We start from the raw sequence: 22,294 nt of genomic DNA on the forward strand, positions 1-22,294 counted from the left end.
TCCTTGCTGATTTTTTGTTCCTGAATGATCTGTCTAGAGTTGTGAGTGGGGTATTAAAAGTCCCCCAGTTATGATGGTGTTAGAGTCAATATCTTTCTTTAGTTTTCCTAGAAGTTGCTTTATGAAAGTTGGCGCATCTATGTTGGGTGCATATATGTTTAGGATAGATATTTCTTGTTGATGAATTGAGCCTTTTATCATTATGTAGTGGCCTTCTGTATCTTTTTTGATTTTTAATAGTTTGAAGGGTATTTTGTCTGAAATTAAGATCACTATTCCTCTTTTATTTTGTATTCCATTCACCTGAAAGTTTGTTTCCCATCCTCTTACTTTGAGTCTGTGGGTGTTCTTTCTAGTGAGGTGAGTCTCTTGAGGGCAATAGATAGTTGCCTGATGATATTTTATCCATTTTGCCATTCTATGTCTTTGCAGTGGTGCATTTAGTCCATTCACATTTAGGCTAATAATTGAAATGCAAGAGTACGTCCCTCTTATAAGGCTCTTACAGAGTTGTTCCTGTTTGTTTGTTGTCTTTCTTTGGGTTTTGGAGTTGGCTCATGTGTGTTTTTAATCTTTTGCCTGTACTCTTGTGAAGAATGTTGTTGTCCTTTTTTCTTGTCTTGATGTCTGGGTTTGCTGCATGTGACCAGTCATTCTGGGGGCTCTTCATTGTTTGTGTTCCAGAATCTGTTTTCTCAGTGTCTGATCTCCTGGGGTCTGTGTGACACCTATATTCTTCTTTTGGTTTTTCTTCATTTGTGCAGTTTTTCTCTCTCCCTACTTTTTCCTTTACTCCACATCACCGTCTTCCTTATTTCTGTTATTCATGGGTAAAGGGATTGGTTTTACTTCTGTTTGTTCAATCTCCTATTCTTTATGTATGCCCTCTTACTTTGTTCAATTATGGAGTTGCACTGTAGGTTCGGGATGGTTCTTTCTGCAGTTTTGAGATTTACTTAAGGGGGGAGCTGTGATTCAAAATCTATCTGCAGGTCCTGGTATTCATGGACAGGTGTGTGGATAATCTGGAACCCACTTCCCACTGCCTTGGAATCTGCCCGTGCAGTGGGGCTGTAGGTTTACTCCCTGAAATAAAATGTGATCAGCAGAGGGAAGAGAATGGAGCAGACAGTGGGTTGAAGAGGAGGGTGAAAAGGTAGAGGAGTAAGGGTGGAAACAAACGAGTGTGCCAACAAATGGAGAGAGAGACCTATACTGAAACAGATAAAAACAATAGATCACAGCTACAGATGAACCAACTCTCATACAAAAAAAAATAAAAATAAAACATATAGTGATGCTAACATACAAGCTAACCAACCACCTTGTTAGTGTGCTGTTCCTCTATACAAAGATATGGTTTACAGAGAGAAGAAAAGGAAAAGGAAAAAAGAAAAAAGGGAACAATACAGTAGGAATAGAATTAAGTCATTAAACTAATAGAATCAATGAAGCACACTCTAAGACATTTCGTTTAAGTACAATGTCCTTTCAGGTCTGATTTCTAGTTTTCTTTTCAAGCTGGTAAATTAGTTTGCAGTTAGGGTCAGTTGCTCCTGGTCTGCTGTGAAGGACAGTACAGATTACACTCCGTTCAGCACTTTGGTCTGTCTTTATCAAGCTTGTTTCTCCTGTTTCAGTATTGTACCTTGAATCGCCAGTAGGTGGTGCTATCTCAGCTGCTTGCCCCAGAGGGGGTGGGGCCGGACAGGAACCAGCAGAGACTGGAGATGGATGCTTGCCTTAGGGCAGATGGCAGAAGACTCACGGTGGGCAGGACGTCTCAGTCACAGGAGAGGTGGCAGTGATCCCATCAGATCTTCCCTGAAGGGGCTTCAAGGACTGAAGTCGTGCATTGCCTCCAGCCTGGGTGGTGCAATGTGCTACTGGCAGCAGCGGCGGGCGGTGGCGGCGGCATCTGCGCTGCAGTGGCTGTCCAGTCTGTTGCGATGCCCCAGCGGTGGCAATGGCTGAGCTCCGTGTGAAGAGCAGGCTGCGATGTTGTGGTCCACAGTCCCCGGGGCGAGAGCCAGAGACCCACTGCAGTTCTCCTTTGCAGAGGGTTTCAGAGACCAGGTTGCCCCATTGCTATCTTGCTGGAAGTCCCCTTCAGAGTTTCAAATGGTAGGCTGACTCTCTTATTAGGGCCTAATGAAGCTGATGACTTTAAGTAGAAGCCAATGCTTATTTAATATTCTCAAAACTCAAGAGTCCTTAAGAGTTATGCTAGCCGGGCTCAGTGGCTCAGCCTGTAATCCCGCACCTTTGGGAGGCTGAGGTGAGTGAATTGCCTGAGCCCACGGGTTCGAGACCCACCAGCGAGACCTCATCTCTACAATAAATCAAAAAATTAGCCAGGCATGGTAGCACACGCCTATAGTTCCAGCTACTTGGAAGGCTGAGGCAGAAGGATCGCCAGAGTCCAGCAGGTCGAGGCTGCGGTGGCTGGGAGCGGCCACTGCACTCCAGTCTTGGCGACAGAGTGAGACTCTAACTCAAAAAAAAAAGAAAAAAAAAAGAGTTATGTTAATCTGCTTTGCCTGTGCTTTTTTAATGAAACAACAAAGCCTAAATGACAAAATATCTGTTTATAGCATGGTTTCCTGAATATTTTATGACCATTGTTGAGAGCTACTAATCAAAAGAAAAAAGATTGCTTTCAAAATATTACTGGTCATTAACAGTGTACCTGGTAACCCAAGAGCTCTGGTAAAGATCTGGAGGTAGATTAATGTTTTTATGCCTGCTAGTACATCCATTTTTACAGTTCATGGTTCAAGGTGTAATTTTAACACTCAAATCTTACTACTTATAAATACATTTGTAAGGCCATCCTAGATAGTGATTTCTACAATGCATCTAGGTAAACTGTATTGAAAACCTTCTCAAAAAGATTCACCATTCCAAATGTTATTAAGAAAATTCATGAGTCACGACAAGAGGTTGAAGTATTAACATTAACAAGAGTTTGAAGTTGATTACAGTTTTCACAAACAATTTTAAAGGACTCAAGACTTCAGTTGAGTAATTAACTGTAGATGTAGACATAGAAAGAGAACAAGACTAGAAGCGGAGCCCTGAAGATGTGCATAAATTTTTGTAAAAACTTGAGCAAACGAGTTTTGTTTGTTTTTTGTTTTATCTAGGGTAGAGGGATGAGAAAAGAAAGTTTTATTTGAGATAAAATCTGCTACTGATTAAGATGGTAGGAGAACTGTTGAAATGTAATCAAATGATTTAGAATATTACTTCAATAATATAAAGTAGCATCAGAGTTTGAGAGGATTAGCTCCAATTTTGAAAGAAGTTCTACTGTTGGTAAAATGCTATGAAACATCATCATATGGTACAGAAAAATATTTCATGAAAAAATAATTTAATTGATAGAGCAAACTTCATTGTTAGTTTATTAAAAAATTCCCAGGGACACACCTCATTAATTAGGAGGCACACACCTCATCAATAAACGTATTGAAAATATTTGCATACCTAACCCTGAATTGTACCCCACAATTTAAAAATAAAAATTAAAAGAGGAAAAAAAATCCCCAGTCACCACAACTTTCACCAGCAACCACTTAATCAGTCAAAAGCTATTAATAGTGAGGCAAGATCCTCCACCAGTAAAATATTAACACTCACAGAAGCTCAGATAATCACTAGCGTTTTTAAGAAGTAAAATTATTTACAATTTAAGTATATAAATTGTTTTGGACATGTTATTAAATGTTACTGCACATCTAATAGTCTAAAAAGTATTATAAGCATAACTTTAATATGCACTGGGAAAGAAAAATGTGATTTGCTTTGTTGAGGAAATATAGAAACAAACCTACAATATTTTTGAGATATGTTCGCATGACATTTCAAATATGACATTTTTTTAAGTCAACTTTGGACATTTAAAGTTACTTTCAGTCGCTTTTCTTTGATCACTGTTATACTTTTTTTGGGGGGGGGGAGTCTGAGTCTCACTGTGTCACCCAGGCTGGAGTGCATTGGCATGCTCAAGGCCACCTCAGTCTTGACCTGCTGGGCTTAGGCGATCCTTCCATCTCAGCCTTCCAAATAGCTGGAACTATAAGCACATGTCACTGTGCCTGGCTAATTTTTAAATTTTTATTGTAGAGACAAGTTCTCACCAAGTTGCCCAGGCTGGTCTTGAGCCCCTGGGCTCAGGCAATTCTTTCACCTCTGCTTCCCAAAGTGCTGGGATTACAGGTGTGAGCCACCATGCTCAGCTTGATCAATCTTATACTTTTTATTGTGGATTAACCTTTGAAATATTGACTCTCTAATTGCTTAAAATGGACTCTTTCTTAAATAAGAGCTAATATTATGAAAATTAAAATTACCTGAGCATTGGTAGTTCAAGGCAGCAAGTTAGGCACAGGGAACAAGTCTATTTGCTTGGAGGTTTAGAGAGACTTCTAATTTCTGGCAATTTCAAACTGAATACCTTCAGTAAAATTTATTCATTATCAAATTAAAAGATGGGGCTTGGTGACCTTCAAACACAAAAATGTGATGATTCTAACAAGAGGTTCTCTACCCTGTGGTGTATATTACCACCAACTGTCATTACTAGAATTCTAAAAGAAAATAATTTCATCAGAGAATTTCCTTTTCTATTAGTTGCAATATATATATAAAATAGAAATAATTGACTTGGTTATTTGCACCTAGTCATTAATCTGCTTTTAAAAACCTAATATTAATACTATGAATATCCTTTCCTTCAAGACACGCCATTTGAAGGCAACATTAAAAGAAGTAAGTGTGCAATAGTCACAGTATGTATATGGGTCAACTCAAAGAGGATTTTGTCAAGGATATAAATCAGTCAGGGAATTCTGACCAATAAAATAATGGCTTACCAATTGAAATAGTGAAGTGTAATAAAGGAGTAACAATAGACTGGCTTTGGTGGGATACTTCCTTATAAATTCTTGATTGTAGATTAGAAGCCATAGAGATGTGATTTGATGCAGCCATTGTGGGGTAATCACCTGCAAATCATCTGAAAAAAATGAGTAATAAATTTATTTGTAATTTGGAGTTGTATTTTTTATGTTGTGAAAATACATTTATATATTACTGCCATTTCTTATATTCTTCCTTTCTTCTATCCTTTCTTCTGTCCTCCCTTTCTTCCATCTTTCCTTCCCTTTTTTCTTTAGCTTTTTATATATTATTGATGCCCTTTTCATATAATATCTAAAAGTCATATTATTCTAGAGGAAGGACTTAAACGTTATTTTTTTTCTAATTGTTTATTATATACAATTGGTGATGTGATTTTTCTAGTTAAATTATACACTAATTCTTTTTCTTTTTTAGGAAGACCCACTACATTATGTGAGACTGTGGGGAAAGCTGAAATGTGGTTAATTCGAACATACTGGGATTTTGAATTTCCTCAACCATACTTACCTAATTTTGAGTTTGTTGGAGGATTGCACTGCAAACCTGCCAAAACTTTACCTAAGGTATGACTATTGTATTCTGGGATATTATGTACTTTATACTATAAATCTGCCTTTCATTGAACAATTGCATCCTTAATTACAGAAATAGGATGCTGAATATTTTCAACTTATCTCTCCATATTCATTTCCATGTCACCGGGACTCTAATGGTTGCTATATAAGGTCTTATAGTCATTATACCGAACAATTAAGCTTACAGAAGTCTTAAAATATCAATGTTGACTGTAATGTGGATAATAAATCACAGTAACAGGAAATTAGAGCCATGGGAATCATTAAGGTGATTTCTCTAGTCTCCCTCACAATCAAGTCAGCTTTATAAACAAACACTTTTATCATGATGTAAAGAGATAGGCATGACTTCTTGAGATATTTTGGGGCACATTCCACAGGATTTAGTAAGTGAAAGGAAGTGTTGAGAGAAGAGAAAAAATTCAGAAAATAAACCTAGATTTTTACTTTGAGTGTTTAATGATAGTGATGGCTTCTATTAAATTAGAAAAAAGAAAAAACAACAACTTAGAAATAAGACTTGTTTGTGATTAGTACAATTAATTATGTTTTGTGACCATTCACAAGGAGGAAGTGGTGGGACTTTCAGGGAAAGTTTTACAGAAATTACTTAAGGCAAGCAAGGTCTTAATCTCAGTAGACAGTAATAGAAATATTGAATCATTATCATAACACAGAGCTCAAGGAAATGCAAGAGCCAAAGGGTGAATTAGTTATCTTCCAGCCTCATGGCAGGTCTCTTTCAGAGTGAAAATAAGATTGAATATGATATTCCTAAGTCTTCAAAGAAAAAAAATGTGACATTTAAGCAATGTTGGAAGAAACTGTATTGAAAGGCAAAAAGAAATCATTGATAACTGTTGATTCATTTTGCTTTGAAAATGTCTTGATGTTCCTGTCCCGAAAGTAGCAATAAACTCTAGCCTTGCATTGACAGAGTTGTAGGGTATTTAGTCGTGGATGTAATCTCCCTTTCACAGTTTGTGAAATGTATTATCAAGTGTCTCTCTAATAAGAAACTTGTTATACTCACACTCACACTTATAGCTCTTGTCTGATCTGTGTTTCTATTATTTCTACCAAGATAAAAACTCTGTCGGAAACCCTGATCAGGACATATGTTAGGTTTGTGTGTGTTGGTCAAATAAGACACAGAGAAGACAATTCAACAAAACATATGACATAACTATGAAGAGCATTTACAACTTACAGTTTCTAGAGAAAAGAGTTTGGCATGCCTCTTAGGACCAATGGGAAGGAGAAAGATTTCTGAACAAAAATATATTCAGTTGAGAGAAAAAAAAAAGTTAGGATTCTGCTGGCCAAAGCCTTTATTAAGTTCCTGAACGTTACCTGGGTGGGATTCCAGTGGGAACTTGTGATTGGTAGTTTCAGTGCAAGCAGACATAAGTTCCACTAAGTAACTCTGTGACTGAGAAGTGGTCACTATATAGATTATGTGAGTTGTAAAGAGACAGTGGTTCAATACAAATAGGTTGTATCTAGCTGTTTCATAGAATCATGGTTACCAGGAAGCAGTTGTACAAGGTAAAATCCTGGCTACATTGAGGAAGTGCGTGAAAGTGGAAAACCTTAAACTGTGTCAATATTTACTAAATCCTGATCTTGTATGAGAAGGTACAACTTCCATTTTAAATAAATGTCAGGACAATATAAAATTATTGAATTTACTAAATAACTGTGGTAAGGATAATGCGTTTAACTCACTGGAGTGAAGAGAAAATACTCACTTTTTATATTGAAGGAATATGAGCAAAATCTTTTTAGGATGGTTTCAGGGCCAACAGCATAACCAGAATTATTGATTAATTTTTAATAGTATTATGTGTATTGATAAATAAAATGTTATTTTGTAATTATGAACATTAATATTGTTCTTGTTCTTACCAGAAAAGGTTAGCTGAAAATCAAGCTCTCTTGAGGCATGACATAATAAAATTTTATCTACTTAGAGATACAGAGAGAGAGGTCGCAGTTTCCATCAGTCTTTAGATAATCTTCTATGTCAAACTGCTCTTTATTTTTAAACTTTTAAACACACATGCATACACACACACACAAATTATTATAGAAACCTTATATTTAAAAAGTGGTAGAGGAAAACAGTAAAAATTTATTAAACAGGAATTTTGTGCTAGTAATGCAAAAAAAATTTTAGACATTTTTTGGGTCTTTCAAGAAATGCTCATTTTTAATTTTATTTAAAATTGACAAAATAATTGTATATATTTACGAGGTACAGTGATTTTAAAATACATGTATACATTACATAATGATAATATTCAGGTAGTTAACTTGTCTGTAACCTGAAATATTTGTTTCTTTATGGTGGTAAAATTCAATCCTTTTTCCTAGCAATCTTGAAATATACATTATTATTAGCTACAATTACACTACAGAGTAATGTAACAGCAGATCTTATTCTTTCTAATCTTAACTTTGTATTCATTGACCAACCTTTTCCTATTCTCCTCCCTCCCTTCCCTCCCTTCTCTTCCCTGTCTTCTCTCTCTTCCATGCCATTCCATTAAAGCTAGTTGCTTTTTTTTAAATTCCGTGTGTAAGTGACATCATGTGGTTTTTGTCTTTCTGTGCCTAGCTTATTTCACTTTATGTTATGCATTCCAGGTTGATCTATGTTTCTGTAAATAATAAGATTTCATTTTTAAATATATCCCATTGGGTTTTTATACCACTTTTCTTTATCCATTTGTCCATTGATGAACATCTAAGTTTATTCTTCTCTTTGTAATTGTGAGTAGTTTCATAATAAACATGCAAGTAAAAGTGTCTTTTTAATGTACTGATTTATTTTCTTTGTATATATACCCAGTAGTGAGATTGCTGGATCAATTGGTTGTCTTATTTTTAATTTTTTGAGAAACCTCTAGACTGTTTTTCATAATAGCGGTACTAATTTACATTGCCAACAACAATGTATGAGATTCTCTTTCTCTGCATTCTTACTAGCACTTATTTTTGTCTTTTTAATAATCATAATTATAGCAAGGGTGAGGTGATAGTTCTTTGTACTTTTGACTTGCATTTTCCTAATGATTAGTGATTTTGAATATTTTCTCACATACTTGTTGGCCATTTGCATGTATACTTTTGAGAAATATCTATTCAAGTATTGTGTTCATTTTTAATCAAATTATTTTTTTCCTTTTGCCTTATTTGACTTTTGATATATTTGAGAAATTAACTCCATCAGATGCTTGGTTTACAGATATTTTTCTCTCTTTTTGTAGATGTTTTTTCACTCTTCATTTCATTTGCTTTGCAGAAGTTCAATATTTGATGTATCCTATTTGTCAATTTTTTTTTTAATTTTCTTATCTGTGCTTTTGAGTTACTATAAAAAAAAATTCTGGGTAGGGAACGCACATAGCATCAATAAGGGTACCCACACTTTACCTGTATGATAATCACATAAGCACCCCACATTTTAAAAATAAAATAATTATTTTTAAAAATCCTTGCCAAAACCAATGTCATGAAGCATTTTTCTTACAATTTCTCCAAGTAATTTGATAACTTTGACCCTTATATTTTATTCTGTCATCTGTTATAGTTAAATCATTTATATGGTGAGTGAGGGGTCTAGTTTTATTCTTCTGCACGTGGGTATTTAGTTTTCCCAGCATCACTTACTAAGGATTGTCTTTTCTCCAATGTGTGTTCACCATATTTGGCTCACAGGTTCCCAGGCTACTTTTACTTATGACTGAAAAGAAAGACAATCCAGTATATGCAAAGATCACATGGCAAGAGAGGAAGTCACAGACCAGAGAGAGGGGAGGTGCCAGGCTCTTTTTAACAACCAGCTCTCATGAGAACTAATAAAATGAGAACTCATCACCTTGCAGAAAGGGATTACATTTATTCATGTGGGATCTACCCTCATGACACGAATGTCTCACATTAGGCTCCACCTCCTACAATGATTTCCAAATCCAATATGAAGTTTGGAGGAGTCTAGAATCCAAATTCTAGCCGCTTGTAAATGCATGGATTTTTAAAGGGCCCTCCATTTTGTGACAATGGTGTGAATGTTTTTATACAGTACCATGCTGTTTGGTTACTTTAACTATGTGATATATTTTGACATCAGGTAATGTGATGTCTTCAGTTTTGTTCTTTTTGGTCAAGATTGCTTTGAGTATTTAAGATATTCTTATACTTCTTATTATATTATTTCATTATTGGTATCTTATTCTTCATTATATTTCAAATTTATTCTAAGGTATTTTATTGTGTGTAGCTATTATAAAAGAGATTGTTTTCTTGTTTTTTTAAGATAGTTAACATTTAGCATATAGACACACTACTAATTTTTGTATGATGATTCCTGCAAATTTAATTAATTTGTTTATTAATTCTAAGAGTTATTTGTGGCAGACTCTTTAAGTTTTTCTGTATTAAAAATAAAATAAAATAAAGCATTGTCTAATTGCTTTGTCAGTATAGAGATAATTAGACTTCCTCCTTCCCAGTTTAGATGCCTTTTATTTCTTTCTCTTGGCTAATTGCTCTGGTTAGAAATTACAGTAATATGTTAAATAAGAGTAGTGAAAGTGGCCATTTTTTATTTACTCCAGATCTTAGAGAAAAAGCTTTAAACTTTTTTCTGCTCAACATGGTGTTGACCAGGAGTTTTGTCACATAGGGTGTTTTCATTTTGAAGTATATTTTGCATTCTTAATTTGCTGAGTTTTTCATAAAGAGATATTGACTTATCAAATGCTTTTTCTGCATATACTGGGATTTCATATGATTTTCATTTTTCACTGTCTTGATGTTATGTATCAAGCATATTGATTTGCATATGTGGAACCATTCTGGTATCCCTGGAACAAATCCAAGTTGATTATGTTGTGTAATCTTAATGTGCCATTGGATTTGGTTAGCTAGTATTTTATTAAAAATTGTTAGGTGAGAGGATTGTCTGAGTCTGAAGGTTCAAGACCAGCCTGGACAACATGGTGAACCCTCATCTCTACAATAAATCAAAAAATTAGCTGGGTGTGGCAGCACACGCCTATAGTTCTGGCTACGTGGAAGGCTGAGGCCAAAGGATCGCTGGAGCTCAGCAGGTCAATGCTGGGGTAGCGATGAGCATGCCACTGCTTTCCAGCCTGGACAAAAGAGTGAGACTCCAACTCAAAAAAAAAAAAATTATTTCTATACCCATTGAATCTATTGTCCTATAGGTATATAGTTTTTCTCATTCTTTGGTTTTGACATCAGGGTAATGTTACCTCACAGAATGATTTTGCAGTATATTCTTTTCTACAATGTTTTGGAAAAGTTTGAGAAAAAAATTGATATTAATTCATCTTATATGTTTGATTGATTTTAGTACTGAAGCCATCAGTTCATTGTCTTTTTTTAGAAAAGATTATTTATTACTAATTCAATCTTTATACTCCTGATTTCTCTGTTTATGTTTCTATTTCTTTATAATTCAATTCTAAGTTGTATTTATTCAGGAATTCATCAAATTCTTGTAGATTTCCCAATTGTTTTATATGCTTTTCTCTAATAGTCTCTTATAATCCCTTTTATTGCTGGTAGCAGTTATGTTTTCTTTTTTATCTCCCTTTTTATTTACTTAAGTATTTTCTTGTTAGTCTAGATAAAGTTTTGTCAATTTTGTTTATTATTTCAAAAAACTCAACTCTGTTCATATTTTATATTGGTTCTTATTCCTGTTTCTTTTATTTCTTCTTTGATCTTTGCTATTTCTTTTTTTTTCTAGTCATTTTGCTTCTTTTTTTCTAGATCTTTGAGGTATTTTCATAGGTTGTTTATTTGAGATCTTTCTACTTTTTTGATGTGAGTGTATAAACTTCTCTCTTAGACCTGGTTTTGCTGTATTTGTGTTTCCATTTTTACCTGTCTCAAAAAAATTTTTCAACTTTCTTTTTAACTTTTGTAGACTCATTTGTTGTTCATGATCATATTTCCATGTAGCTGTGCTGTTTCTTAGTTGTTTGTAATGTTCTCTCTGGTGTTGGTTTCATTTTATTCCATTGTGTTCAGAAAAGACATATGAGACCATCATGATTTTTTAGAATTTATTAAGACTTCTTTTGTGACTTAGCATATGGTTTATCTTAAAGATTGCTGCATGGACTGTTGTGAAGAAAGTGCATTCTCCAGTTGTTCCGTGAAAGAAATGTTCTATGAATGTCTGTTAGTTGTTTTCTTTTACATATTTTTAATTATTTTGGGGTGGTACATTTTAACTCTGGTGTTTCTTTGTTGATTTTATTTCTGGATAATTTATTTATTACTGTAATTGGAGTTCTCTGGTATTATTATGTTATAGCTATTCTCTCCCTTTAAGTCCAATATTTGCTTTACACATTTGGCTACTCTGCTTTAGAGACATACACATATTCTTAATTATTATATACTGTTGCTGTAATGACCCCTTTTTCATTCCATAATTGTTTACTTTGTCTTTTTAAAAATTATTCTTGACTTAAAACCCTTTCTATCTGATATAATTATAACCTCTTCTGCTATTATTTTTTGGTTTTCATTGCCATGTAATCTTTTTTTATTTCTTTACTTTTAGCCTATAGATGTCTTTATGGGTAAAATAAACTTTTTATAAAAAGGATATAGTTGGGTCTTGTTTTCTTGCTATTCGTTTACCTACTCTAGGTCTTTTAAATAACATAATCTATTTACATTCGAGGATAATATTAGTACTAAAGAATTTACTATTGCTATTTTGTTGGTGTTTTCTGATTATTTTAAAAATCCTTTTCTTTTTGTCTGTCTTATTTGTAGTAAAGTATATTTTTTAGTAGTATGTTTTGATTCCATGCTATTTATTTTTAGTTTATCTATTATAGTTTTTGCTTTGAGATTTACAAAAATACTTTATAGCTATAACTATAACTACACAGAAAAGAAAATGAATGAAAAAAACATAAATTTAGAAACCATTTCTCCACCAGTTTTACTTTTTGATTTCTCAGTTTTAATGTTTTACATTGTCCACATCTTAACCAATTGTAATTATTAGTCTTTAAGAGGTTTATTTTCAATCTTTATACTAAGTATATAAATGACTTTCATACCACAACTATAGTATCAAAATTTTCTGAATTTGTCTTTATAATTAGTTTTACCAGTGCTTTTTATACATTCAGAAGTTTTCTTGTCATATGTGGGTACCTTTTTCTCTCCAGTAGAGGAATTCCTTTTTAGCATTTATTATACGACAGTTCTGGTGTTGTTAAATTCCCTTAGCTTTTGTTTGTCTAGGAATATCTTTCTTTTTGTGCTTTGAGAATTTTTGAATGACAGGACTTTTTTTTTCTTTTCACCTTCCACACTTTTCATGTATTATTTCTCTTTCTTCTTGACTGTAGTTTTTTTTTTTTTCTTTCCCTGAAAAATCTGCTAAAAGCAGTATTGGGATACAATGAAAGTGACATAGATATTTTTTCTTGTTGCTTTTAGTATTCTTTCTTGTCTTTGATTTTTGATAATTTGATTATTATGTGTCTTTAAGAATTACTCTTGCTGGGTGCTGTGGCTCATTCCTGTTATCCCAGCAATTTGGGAGACAGAGGTGAGAGGGTTGCCTGAGTATACAGGTTGGAGGCCAGCCTGGGCAACTTGGTGAGACATCATCTCACTATAAATTTTTTAAAAAATTAACTTGGCGTGGTATTTGGAAGGCTGAAGTGGAAAGATCACACGAGCACAGCAGCTCAAGGCAGTGGTGGCTGTGAGCGTGCCACTGCACTCCAGCCTGAGACTCCAACTCAAAAGAAAAAGGAAAAAAAATTCCTCTTTAGGTAAAATTTGACTGATGATCTCTTAGTTAAATGCTCCTAAAGACGGTTGTCTTTCTCTACATTTGGATTACTTCTAGCCTTTTTTAAAAAAAACATAATTTCTAGGCCTTTTAATAACTTTTTTCCTTCAGGAATTCCTATTATGTTAAGGTAGTTTGCTTGATGGTGTTCCATATTCATGTAAGCTTTCAGTGTTTCTTTCTTTGTTATCTTCTCTTTGGGTAATCACTTAAACTCTTTTTGAACTAACAGACTCTTTTCTTTGATCAAGTTTATCACTGAAGTTTTCTAATTAGTTTTTTAGTGCAGTTTTTTTCCTTATTTATAAAATTTTGATTTATTGTGTTTTTTGAAATGATTTCTACTTCTTTGTCAATTTCTCATTTAGTTTCTGGATTATTTTCCTTTTTTAAAAATCAATATATTTGCATTAATTGTGATTCCTGAACTTTTTAAAGAGATTTATTTTAATTTTTTTTTGATATTTTATAGATCATCAAGCCTTATGATACTTTATTAGAGCTTCATTGGTTATTTTTTGGGGGGTGTCATTTTCTTTCTTTTTAAAATCTTAATTCTTGCATTTTACATTAGTGCCTATATATTTAAGGAGATAGCATCTTATTCTAGTTTTTGTAGGTTTTCTCTGATGGTGTTCAGCCTTTACTACTTAATATCATAACTTAATCACTGGGTCGAAGTGGCTTTCTGTACTGGGGAGGACTTAGGGCTGGCACAAAATATTAAATACAGCAACAGAACTAAATCTCTTCCCCGCTGTTGTTTTCAGTCTTTTTTTTTTTTTTTTTTTTTGAGTTGGAGTCTCACTCTGTCGCCCAGACTGGAGTGCAGTGGCGGTTCCCGGCCACCAAAGACTCGACCTGCTGGGCTCCAGCGATCCTTCCACCTCAGCCTTCCAAGTAACTGGAACTACAGGGGCATGCTACCACGCCCGGCTAATTTTTTATTTATTGTAGAGATGAGGTCTCACCAAGTTGTCCAGGTGGGTCTCGAACCCGCAAGCTCAGGCAATCCACTCACCTCAGCCTGCTTTTCAGTCTTAAGAAGAATTATTGTGAGCATTAAAATGTGCATACTGCACCAAAATTTAAGCCCAGATCTGTTGATTTGAGGGTCTGGGGGAATTTTAAGTAATCCCTGGACTTAATTGCTGACTTTGGAGTTGTTTCTGTGTCAGGGAAAGCCTCCACAAAAGCCCCTGGGATATGTGAAATATCTAGCTAAAGATATAATCTTTGTTTTGGATTTTTCCTCCTGCACTGGTATGGTGCTGGCCAGTCTCCTTAGTGTGGAGTTCCTACTAATAGGAACTCAAAACAGTTGTCAACATCTGAGTGCCAGGCTCTGTGATTAGTGATCTTGCTTTTTACTTCCAGCTCACCTAATACGGTTTAGCCCAGCTGGCACTCCTAATGTCTCCTGTGGAATGGAACAAAAGCAGGCTTCCCAGAAATATTCAAAAACCAGTGGGAAGATTAAATGTCCACCTGCAATTTCTTTCTTCTACCCTCATAAGTATAGGTACAGTGACATTATCTATGATAGCTGCTATCTTGGTTTGGAGACCAAGGTGGCACAATCCAAAAACACTGTTGTTTTTGCCCATAATGAATTTTCTTAAGTTTCTGTGAACTCAGACGTTTTTCTGCTCCTCTTCTGAGTGCTAGTGCTTTCTAGGTGGTACTCTTACATTTGCATAGCTGCTACTTGTACTTTTTGTGGGGATTGATGATCATCTTCCTGATGCTGCCTCTAGAAATGTTTTTGAGTTAGCAACCATTTAATTAGAATTTGGTAACTACCAAATAAGAAAATAGCTATAATCTTTTTGCTTAAGTTTTTTGTTAACAACTTGGTTGTATGCCTTTTCTAGTAATGAATGATTATGTACTAAGCCATATGTTTCACACACAAATGTCAACATATGAGATTCGATGGCAAAAAATGTGTGAATACAGGAATGACATAACTATACTTCCAACAACCCATCATATATTTATAAGTACAAGTGTATTTTATTCTTTGTGATGTTGCATGTTTGTAATACAGAAAATTTTTTGACTGCAGGAAATGGAAGAATTTGTACAGAGCTCAGGTGAAGATGGGATTGTGGTATTTTCTTTAGGGTCAATGCTTCAAAATCTTACAACAGAAAAGGCTGATCTCTTTGCTTCAGCCCTTGCCCAGATTCCACAGAAGGTCAGTACAACCTCCAGTTCTGATTAGCAGCTATTCACACAGTGAAAAATATATGGATTTTTATTTGGATCTTTAGTCTCATTTTCCACTTATCATAACAGACATCAAAATTTGTACCAAAATGTGTAAAGCATTGTAATAGTGTATTTGGCTCAATTGATTTTTTGCCTACCGAGTCTTGCTCTTATTATGAAAACATCTCTCTTTGTAGTTGTTTGTTTTTAATTTTTTTAAAAAACAAAAACACCTAAAGCTTATAGCTACAATTCTAGAATTTCAAATCTGCAGGCCTGTGCTGATATTTCAAAAAAAAAAAAAAAAGAAATGTATGAGATGTGATAGCTCCAAGGAACAGAAAAAGGAGGAAACTGATATAACAAAGATAGAGGAATTATACTAAAGAATATCCTCCACATATTTGGTTGTTTTAAAACTCAATCCGGTGTACTCTAGCATAGAAGTAGAACTTACACTTAGTTATTCTTTCTAACTGATTAGAGTTTTATAGAGTTAAAAGGCAACTACAATTTTAACTTTATAGTCAAGCAATCTGCATGTAATAATTTATGATACTCAATTAGTTTTAATGTTATTGCCATAATTCTACATCTAAATTTTTAGATAGTGCTCTTTATAAACTATTCAAAAAAATTTTTTAAATTTATATTTAGTTAAATTGTATAAAACCTTATAAATACAAGTATGCTGATTAGGGATGTGAATGCTTTGAATTTTAATAATAAGATTCTCTGTTGGGTGGTTTAAAACATCTATGCCATTCTTTCTTTTTAAAATCAAGAGTTTTACATACGTTCCTCTCCCCAAAATCTATGTAACTGAAAGTACAAATTCAAACAAAATTCGACATTGTACAATAAAGTATAAGTAACCCGTCTCCTTATTTCTTAATAAAAAATTAAATAAATTAAATAAAAAAATAGAGATGTAGACAGGGATGAAAGTAAGAAGAGAAGGAAATCAATTATCAAAAAAATTAAAATATATTATAATTGTGGGAAACTGTACATGTGTTAATAAACCTAGGATGACAGAGAGACATAAATTTAACCACAAATTGTATGCCTATAATTTTACTTCTCATATATTAATTGATTAGCCAGTACTGCTTTATTTTTATTTTTATTTATGCCCTTAAAATCTTGATCCTCAATTTAAACAATTTTTTTTATTTTAAAGATGTGAGGTACAATTCAGATTTAGGAATACAAGTGGTCATCTTACAGGTAAAGTTTGGGCCTCCCTTTTGTCCCCACTTTGCCTGGTCTGAGATCAGGTATCCTTATTGATATTATGTGCCCCGCCCCCCCCCAGCAATGTCCCACTATTGCCAATCCCTTTCTTATAGTATTGTGGTAAATGTTCAGGGTCTGCTTATGAGTGAGAACATGTGGTACTCAGATCTTTGTTTCTGTGATAAATCAGAGTCTGACAGACTCTAAATCCAGTCAAGCTGCTGCAAAGTCCATAATTTTGTCCTTCTTTATGACTGTGCAATATTCCATCTTTTAAAAATCCACCTTTTTAAAATCCAGTCCAGTTTTGATGTTTTAATTGATAAAAAACAAAATGACAATAGTATACTTAATAGAGGACTGGTCCAAATTATTTTAGAAAGTGATTGTAGACTGTCAGTGTTTGCACTGTACTTTTATATGTTCGTCTCTCAACTATCACCTGAAGTAGATTGAGTTTACGATTTATAAATACCCTGCAGTCCCAAAATGTGATTACCTTTGACTTAACTTGTAATATAAATGTGTTTTCTTCTACAGGTTTTATGGAGATACCAAGGGAAAAAACCAGCCACATTAGGAGCCAATATTCAGCTTTATGATTGGATACCTCAGAATGATCTTCTTGGTATGAAAATGTAAATATACACAATTGAATGAGGGACAAGAAAGCAAAGAACTGTTTCATGGTTAATAAATTCAGCAAATATTTAAGGATTATAAAACTTTTTATTTTGCCTCCAGTTTTGAAAATGATGGAATTAATAATTGGCCATTAAGTTTATACTTTAACATGATCTATTGTTAATGTAATAATATCAGGCAATGAAGAAATATTTTCTTATGATAGTAAAAATATTTGGTAACAATGCCGATAAATACAAGTATGCCGATTAGAGGTGTGAAAGCTTTGAGTTTTAATAATAAAATTCTCTGTTGGGTGGTTGCCTTCTTTGATTAATTATTTCATAAGTTTTTCCTTTTTCCTTTTTTATTGTTTACTCTTTGGTCTCTGAAATTGTAGTATATCATAATAAAACCCTCATCATTTCTTATCTAATTCCTAAACTAGGTCATCCCAAAACCAAAGCTTTTATCACTCATGGTGGAATAAATGGAATCTATGAAGCTATTTACCATGGGGTCCCTATGGTGGGAGTTCCCATATTTGGTGATCAGTATGATAACATCATTCACATGAAGGCCAAAGGAGCAGCTGTAGAAATAAACTTCAGCACAATGACAAGTGCAGATGTGCTCAGGGCTTTGAGAACAGTGATTTATGAACCTTTGTAAGTACTACTGTTTTAAAGGTTGAAACATCATTAATTATATTATACATCATGCCAGAAAATATTAAAGAATATGTTTATAGACTTTTTAAGAGATCTTTCCACACAATTTTATACTGTTAACAAAGCACATGTCACAAGAAGCAATATTTTTCCTCAACAAGCTTTTTGGCATGTATAACATATACCATGTTTACCTACTTATCTGTTACTATAACAAAAATAAAACTTTCTAATTTATGTGTGTGTTTTTGCCTTCTAGTTATAAAGAGAATGCTATGAGGTTATCGAGAATTCACCATGATCAACCTGTAAAGCCCTTGGATAGAGCAGTTTTCTGGATAGAGTATGTCATGCGCCACAAAGGAGCCAAGCACCTGCGGCCAGCTGTTCATGATCTCACCTGGTTCCAGTACTACTCTTTGGATGTGATTGGCTTCCTGTTGGCCTGCATAGCAACTGCTCTTTTCTTGATTATAAAATGCTGCTTGTATTCCTGTCAAAAATTTGGTAAAACAGGAAAAAAGAAAAAGAAGGAATAGATTTTTTCCAAATTTGGGAAAGGCCTGAATAAAGCAATCCTGTTAATTTTAGCCACAAATAACTTAACAAGAACATATCACCTTCTTCCCGTTTATGTATTTTCCATCTAATATTTTATTCCACTTATATCATATAGAATTCAGGAGATCATTAACTTGTGATTGGATTCCTGCTGGTTGTGTGGCAACTGCTATATTTTTGGTTACAAAATATTGTTCGCTTTGCTGTGTCATAGTTGGTAAACAAGGAAAGAAAAAAAAGAGGGAACAGATCTTTCCAAGGTTGCCAAAGACCTGAATGAAAAGAAATCTTTAATTGGAGCCACAGATAATTTACTAAGAATATTTCAACTCCTTCCTGCCTTCGTATTTTTCCTTCTAATACCCCATCCTAACTCTATAGTATAGAATTCAACAGACCATTAACTTGTGAGTATGTCCCATTCTTTATTTTCCAAGTTGTCATTGCCCTCTTATCTCTTTATTGACATAGAGACACTAATAGCTCCAACTTGTCCTATTTCTTATATTAATATTTTTATAACATTGAGACAGGAGGTAGCTGGAAAAAGGTTAGGCAGACGAGACAGGCAGGTCTTCTGGTAACAATGTAGTGAACTCCCAGCAGGCCTCTCAGGCTCAGTATTGGTAAACAACTCCCTGCAAGCCTCTCAAGCTACAGCTAAAGTACTCACTGTTGGGATTGGAAAGCAACCAATCAGCTCACCATTAGGTCCCTACCTTAATAGTGACCAATCAGAACAACTGCAACTCACAGCTAGTGCTAGCCAATCGGCTTGGACTTAGAGCTATATAAGCACCAGGTTCAACCCCAGATGGGCCACCCTTTGGACCCCCTCCTGCTGTGGGAGCTTTTCTGTCCTCAAAAAATCCTGCTTTCTCACCTTCCTACTGTCCATGTCTCTCATTCTTCCTGGCCATGAGACAACCTTGACCCTGAAGAGCTGCCGAAGATCATCAGAGTCAAAAAGTTATGCACCCCAGAGGCTGGCTTGCCAGCTGACAGAGCCAGCTGAACCAGGAGAGCTGCCAGAGGAAGGCGAGACTCTGAAGCTGAGGCATCAAAGGGGCTAGGCTTGCCAACCCACCAAACCAGCAACACTCTCAGGGTTTGGCTTGCCAGCCCGTTAGAGCCAATACCCCAGGGGCTAGGCTTGCCAGCCCCTTCTCCCCAAATTGCAACACTCAGGGCTTGGCTTGCTAGCCCATTAGAACTGATACTGTGGGGTTAGGTTTACCAGTCCCTCCACGACCTTCTCTAGGGCTTTGCTGGCTGAGCCATTGAGCTGACACTCTTGAAGCCCAGGCTGACCTGAAAAACCTGCATCAATATCACTATTTTTCTAACCTTAAATGATATGCTGACCCACAATATCTTGTTGGGGGATGCAGACATATGTCCTGGATTCAGTGAGTGTAGAAAAGTCAATAGTATGAGATTCATGAGATGCAAAAGACCATACACATCAGGGAGATATCTTAGGAGATTTGTTTGTCATGAGAAACATAGTTATTTTTCTTTTTAAATAAAAATAAGCTCTTCCACATATCCAATATCACTGGGTTTAGACCATGAAATATAAGAATGATGGTAGCGCACGATGCTAGAAAAGGGGTACTCTATTTCTGCAGAGGTAATCTAGATAATCTGGCTTACATTTTTTTCCTTTAGTCAATCAATATTTCTTATATATCCTCAGTGAGAAAGAGATAGTTCTCATTAATGCCTTTGAATAATAAAAGAATCTAACTTTTTCTCAAGGAGAGAAAATGTCAACAAGGTGTTCAATGTGAACAGATTATTTTGAAAGAAGTAGCCATAATAAGCATTTTTTAATTACTACTTTTATGAAACTTTACAAAGCAGTACACTTGACAAGCTATATTAAATGTCTATTTATTGAATTCATTAATTTTCATGATTTCTAAGCTCTATAGCCAAAAGTATGATTTACTGAGAGAAAATAAATATTTACTCTGAAAGTAAGATATAATAGTGTTTTTAAGCCTCAGTCTCCAAAATATATACATTTGTCAAACAATTACTCATCTGATAAAGAAGGCCTGCTTGTACAAGGATATTTACCAATGTAAAACTCCATATAAAACTACATATTTATATTTTCATAACCTTTACATTAATTAAATATATTAAACATTTTTGCCACCTTATAGTCTTAGTTGCTAAAGAGATAAATGACCTCAATTGGCTTACTGAAAAATTTCAAATTCTTATACATTTAAATATTAAAGGTATATTTACAAATTAATTTCAATGTAAAAATAAATATATAAAGGGAAAATGTAAGTATTATTTTCTATGCATGTAAACAATTAAAATGTAAACAAAATTATTTGCTTAGTGTTTAAAACTAAAGTTTTATACTGATGTGTATTTCTATTTTACAATTTTATTGTAATTTGAGAGCTACTTATATCTTTTTAAGTCTAATCTTTACTATGTAATTAATTGCAGCACTTGGCTAATATGCTGTGATAGGTGGGTAGCCATCCCTGGAGCTGACCATGACATAACACCCTGAGTCTTTCCATGGTCCTTTAGTCTGGACACACACATTGCACATGAACATTCTTGCCACTCAAGAGTTGTTTATCATAAAACTCTCCTTCATCACTCTAGCTTTATATTTTTAGATCAGCTGCAATCAGAGTCCAACTAGCCTTGCAGTTGTAATATGCTATTTCCAATCACTTCTTCTCTTACCAACAGTCTACCAGTTTCATCTTCTGCCTGTAAGGGCTCACAGCATAGAGCACCAAAACCCATGATAAATAGAGAGAGAATATTGAAAACAAGATCTTTAATGACAGATTATGTTTACATCTATTGTCAGAGGGGAAGCAAGATGGTTTACATTTCTGATAAATGTTTAAATGAAATGAGTTAATTTCGTGTATATCAGATTGATTAAGATGGTGGTTCCAAATTTTGCTACACATTAAAACAACTTGGGGAGTTTTTGACAATACTGATGTTCATTTCCCATACTAATAGAAGCAGAATTTCTTTTGAGAGCCAAGATTTTGTATTTCAGTATTCAGTGGAACATGGAAAACACATAAACAGTAAAGTTGGTTAAGATCTACATAAGTAGAAATGGTTATTATTTGCTTTAGGATGCATAACGTATAGACAAAGGCAAAAGTAATTTAATCAATTATCAACCATTCTGTTATTTTTTTGTCTAAATTAAATTGAATCTGTGGCTTTAAAACTACTTATAGCTTTAATCAAATATGTAAATAAATAAACACTTATTTCAAAGTATTACTATCACATGCAATAATGGCACATATTGCTTCTATGCCTTTTAATTGAGTCAAACTCCATTTCCATATTCATCAAGCATTTATTTGAATCCACTTCAACATTGCCATCTACTGGCCTGTTCAGGAGTGAGTTAATGTACTGTCTCTCCCTCAGAAACAACTTTCTGAGAATAAGTAGACAACAGTTTCATATCATGTATATCTTGCTTTCTACTTCAGCCTTATATTTTAGTGTATCTGGTTTATTTTTCCATTTCAAATAATATTATCATGCCGGGCTCGGTGACTCAGCCTGTAATCCCACACTTTGGGAGGCCTAGGTGAGTGAAT

The 22,294-nt window shown here is 34.3% G+C and overlaps 1 protein-coding gene across 1 annotated transcript in view; it reads left to right on the forward strand.

Moving 5' to 3' along the window:
* UGT2A3 (UDP glucuronosyltransferase family 2 member A3) overlaps positions 1–18,652 on the forward strand; it is a 25,717-nt gene extending 7,065 nt beyond the window's left edge. The window contains exons 2-6 of the mRNA XM_008051439.1: positions 5,341–5,489; positions 15,434–15,565; positions 17,359–17,446; positions 17,891–18,110; positions 18,373–18,652. Coding sequence (XP_008049630.1) covers positions 5,341–5,489; positions 15,434–15,565; positions 17,359–17,446; positions 17,891–18,110; positions 18,373–18,652 — 869 coding nt within the window. The remainder of the gene's footprint in view (positions 1–5,340; positions 5,490–15,433; positions 15,566–17,358; positions 17,447–17,890; positions 18,111–18,372) is intronic.
* The last annotated feature ends 3,642 nt before the right edge of the window (positions 18,653–22,294 follow it).

This window comes from Carlito syrichta, unplaced genomic scaffold (genome assembly GCF_000164805.1).
Source record: "Carlito syrichta isolate Samal-C Ts95f unplaced genomic scaffold, Tarsius_syrichta-2.0.1 Scaffold173316, whole genome shotgun sequence".
Taxonomy (NCBI): Eukaryota; Metazoa; Chordata; class Mammalia; order Primates; family Tarsiidae; genus Carlito; species Carlito syrichta.